Source organism: Capra hircus, chromosome 7, assembly GCF_001704415.2.
Source record: "Capra hircus breed San Clemente chromosome 7, ASM170441v1, whole genome shotgun sequence".
NCBI lineage: Eukaryota > Metazoa > Chordata > Mammalia > Artiodactyla > Bovidae > Capra > Capra hircus.
The window spans coordinates 49,640,488-49,649,490 of NC_030814.1; the positions used below are offsets into that span (position 1 = coordinate 49,640,488).

At 53.6% G+C, this 9,003-nt stretch overlaps 1 protein-coding gene across 1 annotated transcript; it reads left to right on the forward strand.

Annotated features, from left to right (window-relative positions):
* Positions 729–5,164, forward strand: IL17B (interleukin 17B). Its single transcript, XM_005683151.3, is given in 4 exon segments — positions 729–1,151; positions 3,261–3,498; positions 3,501–3,549; positions 4,781–5,164. Coding segments are annotated over 4 exon segments (540 nt in total). The 5' UTR covers positions 729–1,130; the 3' UTR covers positions 5,013–5,164.

Consider the following 9,003-nt stretch of genomic DNA (forward strand, 5'->3'; position numbering starts at 1 on the left):
TTGTACGGTGATAGTCTTCATAATAAACAGCTATGTTTATTGAGCACATGCTACACACCAGGCACTATGTCAGCTGTTTAATGTGGCTTATTTCCCTTACTCCTAGTAATAACCCCTAGAGGTTGTTCTAGACACAGGGGAAATGAGACTCAGAAAGATTTCCAGCAGAAACGGGCCAGGCCACCACTGATTCATGGGCACGGCTCCCATTTTACAGAGAAGGAAACTGAGGCTGAGAGAGGATGGAAGTCACAAGCAGCCACGCAGGGACAGGCCCTTGGAGTGGAGAGCTTCTCTACATGAGGGGGTGCATTGCATCTGGAAGCCCAGGACAACCCGCCATCAAGTCCTCACGGACCTCATGGACTTGGCTCTCGTGAGAGCACACAGATTCAGAAACATGTTCATAGCAGGCTTGAACCGTGCAGAAAATATGCCAAGAAAAGCAACACTGGGGGTGGATAAAGCCCTGCCCGGAGACCAGGTATGAATCCCGGCTCTGGCATCCCTCACTCACTGTATAATCCTAGACAAGTCCCTTCTTCACTCTGGCCTCAGTTTCCCTGCCTGGGAGCTATGGGGGTGCCAAGGGCCTCTGAGCTTACCTGGGGCTGGCTGAGGCTGGGGTGCCTGAGGCTGTCTCCCTGGGAGATGGGGCCTGTGTCCTGCTCCTGGCCAGCGTGCTCCAAGGACATTTGCTGTCCTGACCAACGGACAGCCTGTCCCTCCTCCACCCTCGCCCCCTTGCCATCCCCCAAACTAACGAAGCTGATTGTCTTAGGTAGCCCTGTGGGTGCTGGCTGGGCGGCCGGCCGCAGGCCACAGGCGGAGGTGCCACCCGCCAGAGCCCCACCAGACACACAGGGCATTGTCCCTCAGTCAACAGCCCCTGGGCACCTCAGCCCGGCTCCTGGCTTGCCCCCACGCCCCTCACCGCCTGCCGCCGCGCCAGGCCCGCCAGCTGGGAGCCCAAGGTTCCCAGGCGATGACGAGCCCACCCACCCACTCCCCCGGCAGCCCCCTGACGAGCTATAATTGCTGCGCTGAGTCCTGTTGCTGCCATTCTCGTGGCAGAGGCATCTGGGGTTCCAGGCGGGCGGCAGCTGCAGGCTGATCGCCTGGCTCAAGGGATGGACTGGCCGCATAACCTGGTACGTGGCGATTCCCCACCCCACCCCCACTCCTTTTTAGGGCCTGAGTGTTTTTTTTACTTCTTCTCCATTGATTAATAGCCACCTCTGTTTGGCTTGGAATCTGCAGAGGCGAGTTCTCCCTCTGTCCTGTCCCCCAGGACGAGAGAGAAACAGAGACTGGTCTCAGAGCCTGCAGCCATGGCCAACGGCTCCGGCTCCTGAGCTGGGCGCAGCCCCACTGCACCAAGGCCCTTTCAGGCCAAAGGCAACTGAGGAGATCTTGGCAATCTCAGTTATCGGGGTTTTTCCAGAGTCTCTCTGTCCTGAGATCCAGGCTGTGTGACCTTGGGCAGGTCCTTCTGTTTCTCTGTTTCCCATCTATAAAGGGATGGAGGGAGACGGGTTCTCTTCTGAATTTCTCTGAGTGGAGAGCCAGGGTTTAAGAATGCCATGTGAGCAGCTCAGATGAGAAAGCCTATTGTTAGGGAGATGTCTTTCTGTACCAATGACTTGAATCTGTCATGGATTTCGTGCCAAGAAATGGTTCTACCAAGAGGGGCTCTGCTGAAACTTGTTTGCAAGGGTCAAGACTGGCTGGGTAGGCAGGAGAGATCAGCACGGGCCATGCGGGTGGCGGAGTGAGGGGTACAGGGCAGGTAGGAGCCTGGCTAGGCTCAGGGAGGAGATGAAGTCCCCTCTGGAGGCTTCTCCCTTCTGACCACCCAAGTCCTGGCCCTCCTCTCCCAGCTTCCTCCTCTCCAGACTCCAGTTCTGGATTCTGCATTCTGCTGGGCACCCAGGTCCTCTCCCATGTGAATGAGAGGCTTTCCTGATGCTGCTTGTTGTGCAGGGAGGGGTGCACAGCAGCGGGTGGGGGTGGACAAGGAGTCGGGAAGGCAGATGGTTGGGGGGTGGAGGAGCGGAGAACCAGTGTCATGGAGTTAAGCAGGGGTCTTTGGCCATGACCTGCACACATCACCAACCTCATCTGCCCTCATCTCCTGTCCACTCTATTTCAGCCCCACCGTTTCCTTTCAGCAAAGTTTTAAGCCACTGAAACTTCCTCTCACATGGTTCCCTCCCCCACCTCTATACCATTTTTAGGCTCCCTCTGCCCACATCTGCCTCTGTCTTATTCTTCAAACCTCATCAGTCATGCCCCCTTCCCCAGAAAGGCTTTGCAAGCCCACCCCACTGCCACCAGGCTAAGCGGGTGGCCCTGCTTGTCTCTGAACGCACGCTGTGTGGCCCCATCCCCACTCTGCTGCTAGCGAGGCTTAGATGCTTGTTTCTTGTCCACCATCTGTTTTCCTTGCCAGACTGCAAGCTATAGACGGGCAGGGGTGCTGACAGGCATTCATTCACTCAGCAAATGTTCACTGAATACCTAAGTGCCCAGTACCGTGCAAACATGGGGGACAAGGCAATATGTGGAAATGGATGGAGCGCTGGCTGTCACAGAGCCTGTGTTTAGTGGGGGCCTGACTTGTGAAAGGAGCACATGTACACTGGAAGACGGCAGTTGTGAAGGAGGCGTGGGGGTGCTGAGAGCCCAAGAAGGTCCACAGAGGCCTCCCTAAGGAAGTAACACTGGAGCCAAGACATGCGGGGTGACTGTAGGAAGCAGCCTGTGTGAAGCCCTTGTGCGAGGAGAGGAAGGTTCGAGAGAAGGCCTGAGGCTGAAGCATGGGTGCAAGAGGAAACCAGGTGTGACTTGAGGAGGGAGAACACAGCAGAGGTCTGGCCTGGGGAGGTGATGTTAGTAGGTTGGCATTCCAACCCATCATTGGGCAGGTGTGGAGAACTGATCAGAAGGAGTCAGGGGGAGATGGGGAGATATGCAGTACCAGGTAGGAGGCTGCTGAGCTGTCCGGGGAAGTGACAGGTTGGTGCAGGTAGAGAAGGGGATGGGTGGGGAGGTTTTAAGAGGTGCAGCAGGATTTAGTGATGGACGCGGCACACACATGTAGCAGTGCAGGTGTGGCGGGCTGGTGGGGCCAGGCCAGGGCTTGACAGGTGGCTCCCCTTAGAGGCCTTTCTTCTTCCCTCCTCCTTCCTTGTGCCCTGAATCTTGGCCTAGGCAGTGACCTGTCTCTCCCACCTTTGACTTGTGGCCTTCCTCCCCAGCTGTTCCTTCTCACCATCTCCATCTTCCTGGGGCTGGGCCAGCCCAGGAACCCCAAAGGCAAGAGAAAGGGGCCAGGGCGGCCTGGGACCCTGGCCCCTGGGCCTCACCAGTTGCCACTGGACCTGGTGTCCCGGGCAAAGCCCTATGCCCGCATGGAGGAATATGAGAGGAACCTGGGGGAGATGGTGGCCCAGCTGAGGAACAGCTCCGAGCCGGCCAGGAGGAAGTGCGAGGTCAACTGCAGCTGTGGCTGTCCAACAAGAGGAGCCTGTCACCCTGGGGCTACAGGTAGGCTAGGCCAGGCAGCCGTGGGAAAGCTTTGTGTTGGGGGCTGCAGGGGATGCCCTTCCCACTCTCCCTATCAAGAGTGAAGACCTTGGATTCAGAGGCTTAGGTTTGCATCCTGGCTCTGCCTTTTACTGACTGTGTGGCTTTGGGCAAGTTGCTTAGCCTCTCTGAGCCTCAGATTCCTCAACTATACGTGGAGGTGATAGTAGTTATCTACTTCACTGACTTGTTATGAAACGAGACATCTATGCCGGGCTCTGATGTTGTGCTCTCCAAGTCTCCAGTGAAGGGCCTGAAAGGCCTTCCCCTAATGCCATGTCCTCCAGCTTGGAGTGCCTTGTACACACTGCTAGTTACAGCACTTTCAGGCAGTGCTGAGTTGGCTGTGTGCACATCCATCTCTCACGCTAGATGGGACCATCCCAGTGCCTGTATCAGAATCATCTAAGGATTCTCATGCCCCATCCAATCAAAATCTCCAGGGATGAGGCCCAGCAAGTGGCATTTTCTACATCTCCACATGGTTAGGATACACTGCTGGGCTTGGGAATCAAGACCCGCTGCCCTTGGGGGACAGCAGTGGTGTCTTACCTTGGTTGTAGCTCCACTTTCCAGCACAGCACCTGGCACACAGAAGGGGCCACGTGTATGTGTGCTGATTAAATAATAAAGAAAAAGACTGACCCTGAGGGGTTCTCACTCACGAACCCAGGCCAAAGACTTTTAGCCACATAATTTATATCTTGAGACTAGAACAGTATGTTCATAGAACTTTCTGTGACAGTGTAAAGTCCAACGTGGTAGCCACTAGCCTCATGCGGCTCCTGGGCGTGTAGAATGTGGCCAGTGTCTCTGAGGAGCTAGTTTTGATTATTTTAAGCTCGAACAGCCCCATGTTGCTAGTGGCTCCCATACCTGGAATGTGGCAACTGAAAGGGTCTATAAAGACCCTCTGAAGCCAGGCTTCTCCTTTGCTGTGCCCTTGACCTTCTCGGGGATCTTATGAGTATGCAGGCTCTGATTCAGGAGGTCTAGGGTAGGGGGAGGTTCTGCATTTCTAACAAGCTCCAGGGCTGCGGGCCCACAAGTTCACTGCCTGTCCTCCACATGGCACATGCTTGCTGTGCTGAAACCTGGGCCAGGAAAGGCAGGGGTGTGGTGGTGGGTGTTGGTTTGTCCTTCCCGCGATTGTCCTTCTTTCTGCCCTGTGCTCTCTCCTGTGTTCCCACAGCATCAACCATGACCCCGGCCGCATTCCTGAAGACCTGCCGGAGGCGCAGTGCTTGTGTCTGGGCTGCGTGAACCCCTTCACCATGCAGGAGGACCGCAGCATGGTGAGCGTGCCCGTGTTCAGCCAGGTGCCTGTGCGTCGCCGCCTCTGCCCACCGCCGCCACGCCCCGGGCCCTGCCGCCAGCGCGCGGTCATGGAGACCATCGCCGTTGGCTGTACCTGCATCTTCTGAGACAGTCCTCCCCACACCCCCTTGCCGAGCAAGGCGATGAAAAGTAAAGGCTGTCTTTTGTAAAGCAAGAACTTGGGTTTGCTCCTTGTGGCTCTGAAGCCAAAACTGGGTGGGAGGTAGATTTCAATCAATGTGGAGGAAGATTTTCCATCACCCAGAGTTCTTCAACACTGAGATGGGTTATTACAAAACTGTACATTCATTTATACCATTTAAGTGTTAGTCGCTCAGTCGTGTCCGACTCTTTGCAACCTCACGGACTATGGCCTGCCAGGCTCCTCCGTCCTTGGAATTTTCCAGGCAAGAATACTAGAGTAGGTTGCCATTCCCTTCTCCAGGGGACTTTTCCGACCCAGGGATTGAACCGGGGTCTCCTACACTGCAGGCAGATTCTTTACCATCTGAGTCACCTAGGAAGTCCTTTCTACCATTTAGGACAGTCAGATACTTTCTTTGCATTTATAAGCCTTTATTTCAGTCACGTTTTTGGAGCTTTGTTAGTAGAAATCTATCTAGGAGTGAGCAAGGGCTGATTCTCCCTGGTGAAGTGAAGGGCCACTGCAAACAAGCCCTTTCTGCCGGGGGTGGGGGGCGGGGGGGGCGGCGAGGAGGTGGGGAGTGTGCAACTGGGGGCGGGGCAGGGGGCAGGGGACTGAGAGGAGACTTTGTGTTTCTAATTCAGTGGTTTCCAGGTGATACTGACGCTGCTGGTATGGGGACCACATTTTGAGAACTGCTGGCTTATACCAAGAATCTTTGCTGATCAAAAATGCAGTGTGGGGACTTCCCTGGCAGTCCAGTGGTTAAACTCTGCCTTCCAATGCAGGGGGTGTGAGTTTGATCCCTGGTCGGAGAATTAAGATCCCACATGCTGTACAGTCAAAAAGTTAAAAAAAAAAAAAAGGCTATATGGACTCACTTGTCCTAAAGCCCCTGCTGGCTTCTAACCCCTGGATGCTAATCCCTCCCCCAACCCCATCCATTAGACCCTTGCAATCCAATCCTCCTGTGCCCTCCTAGCCCCTGCAGCAAATCCTAAATCAGCTGTTCTAGGGGCTAAAAATACCTAGGCTCTCTGAAGACAGCTGAGGGGCTCAGGCGGTGTTTTCTGAAGGTAAGAATAGCTGGCACTTTAGAGTTAATTTTGAGAAGACGGCCAACCGCCAGTGTAGAATACTTGGCTGCTCAAACTTCAGCGCCTAAAGCAGCCTTCGTTCTGAATGTTTTCAGGGTCTAATTCATGAAAGGGCAGTGGTTAGGTATGTGCCTGTCTGGGCTGGCAAGTAACTTACCTTTTTTGGTATTGTTCTAGAGTGGATACTGGTTAAAATTACCCTAGGATGCTTCGGCCTGGTTCCAGACACATGGAAAATAGACTTCCCGTGCCAGCGCGTGCTGATGCCTTCAGCAGCCGTTTCTCCTCCCTGGGGGGTGGCTCTTCCTTGTGGCCTCTGCAGTCTGCTCTCCAGGCCTTCAGACTTCAGCAGCACATGAGGGGCCTCCAAGGCCTTTTTGTGGGGAAAGGGCCTGGAAGCCCCCCAGGGTGCTCAAGGCATAGGGATTGGGTGAGGAAACTTCTAATAGGGTGGGACTGCCTGTCCTCCTCCTATGAGAACATCAGACACACAGAGGCTGGTGCTCAACGAACGCTGGTTAATTTTATGTGGGTGTTGCCTTTTCCTTTTCCTGGGCTTCAGTTTTCTCAATTTTGAAGCAAGCAGTGGGATTTAGGGATCTCCAGGGTCTTCTCAGGTTTTACCATTCTGTGACTTAGGAGCCTGGCCTTGTGAGCTTGGGCTGACAGTTGGCCTTTCCCAGTTCCCTGGTTTAAGGGCAGCAATGGGGAGTTCAGGATCTTTGGAGCGCCAGGTCTACATTTCCCCCCCAACTTTGTGTGCTCTGAGTGGGTTTCCTGTTTTCCACTGTCTGGTGAGAAACTCCTCCTCCGCAAGAACAGAGGCCTCATCTAACTCCTCCAGAGCTGCATCTCCAGCATTAGGGCAAAAGTAGCAGCAGCAGCGGTTCAGGGATTGGTGAATGAATGCATGCACTCATGCTCAGAAGCCTCTAGGGGGAGCCCATGATCTGCCCTTTGCCTGTTGCTTCTTCAAAGGTGGGTCAGTAGCAAGGCATTCTTCTCTCCCTCCCTATTCCTCACCCACCCCGAATTCTACCCTCTAACCCCTCCCCGCAAAGTGCTGAGATTTTGCTTGGGTTACCTGCTTTAGGGGTGGAGTCTAGGGGGGAAGTTTTACCCGTCTACTAGTTGTTGGAAAAGACTGATGCTGGGAAAGATTGAAGGCAGGAGGAGAGGGGGTTGACAGAGGATGAGATGGTTAGATTGTATCACTGACTCGATGGACATGAGTTTGAGCAAACTCTGGGAGATGGTGAAAGACAGGGAGGCCTGGTGTGCTGCAGTCCATGGGGTTGCAAAGAGTCAGTCACAACTGAGTGACTGAGTAACAATGTTGTACCCAGGACTACTGAGGTGGTGTGACCTCTTTCCTGTTTCATTTGGCAGGTTGTAGGGCTCTGTCTTTGCAAATGCTGTCTTCTCCCAGAGAACTGTGGGCCCATGGGAGCCTCTTTTCTGGCCTAAGAAGGCTAGGGTGGGCTCTGAGGCCAAGGTTTCCTGCTGGTTTCCACACTCCCTTCTGCTGCCTTCAGGAATTTCTGGCTTTTCCTTATAGGCAGAGAGGTAGTGGGATCCAGCTGTCACATTTGGGCTTGTGGAAGCAGGTAGCGTAGGCATCTTGGCCTGTTTTTGTTCTGAGCTGTTCAGGCCTGCCTACCCAGACAAAGGAAGTTTCTGAGGACCAGCAAGCCCCACTGCAATCAGGCTGAGGATCAAGTGAATCTGCCCTGGTTGGCCTCTTCTGTGCACATACCCTGAGGGATGCAAGGGTTGTTAGGGACAAGTCTGATATTGGCCTTGGTCCTCCAGCCTAGTACCAGTGGTCATCAGTTATACCACGACAGCCCACAGCATCCTTATTTCAAACACAGGCCTTGACAAGAAATCATTGCATGTAGATTTCACCAGACCTGAGAGGAGGGGCAAGGAACAGCCCCATCCTGCATCTGGCTGACTTCCCTCCAGCATCCTTTCCACCCCTCTGATCTTGTATTCTGGAGATCACCTCTTCCTCAGGGCTGTTCTAAGCTGATTAGTTTAATCTCATCCCTTGTGTCCCAGGTACTGGTCCAGTAGCTAAGTCCTAAGCCATCTGCATGTGGTGTGCATTTGACCACAGGAATTGGTTCAGTAGGGGCCCAGTGAGCCCAGAGCCAGACTCTGCTTCAGGGGTTGTGAGAGAAGACCCTCTGGCCCTGGGAGCTGTTGGCGGCCATCTCTGACCACGAAAGAAATGATGACGCTGGCATTGCACTGCACTCAACGCCTGCCCTGTGCCTGGACTTTAATAAGACCCTGTTATTGCTTAGGCTAGTTTGGGTTTGGTTTTTCCCTACTGCCACAGCCAAAAGTATTCTTACTGATGTGTCGGCTTCCTATTTCCTATAATGACCAATGAGTGCATGCTATGTGCACCTCAAAGGCACCATCTCTTTCACTACCATCGCTTCCGCATAGTAAGAGCAACTTCAGACGAATCTGGGCCTCTGCTGCCTTGAAGGGTATTTTGTCCTATACTGAATTCAGTTAACTTTTAAGGAGAAGCTCTGGATTTAAGTTCTATGAATTCGTCAAGAGACTGGGCAAATTTGTTCCTCACTTTGGGCTTTTATCTCCATCTCTACAAAAAGAGGGAGTTAGCTGGATGATCTCTGGGACTCTTCCTGTTAGCAATTTACAATGCCAATGTCATTTGGCAGTGTGATATCCTCATGGGGATCTGGGCCCTCCTCAGAACCAGCTTTAGCTGGTCTGGATAGGACTTGGGCATCCAGTCTCCAACAAACTTCATCACAGCACCATCTTTCCTCCCTTTTCTCTTCTGGGTAGATATTTGGGGGGTGAGGTACAACT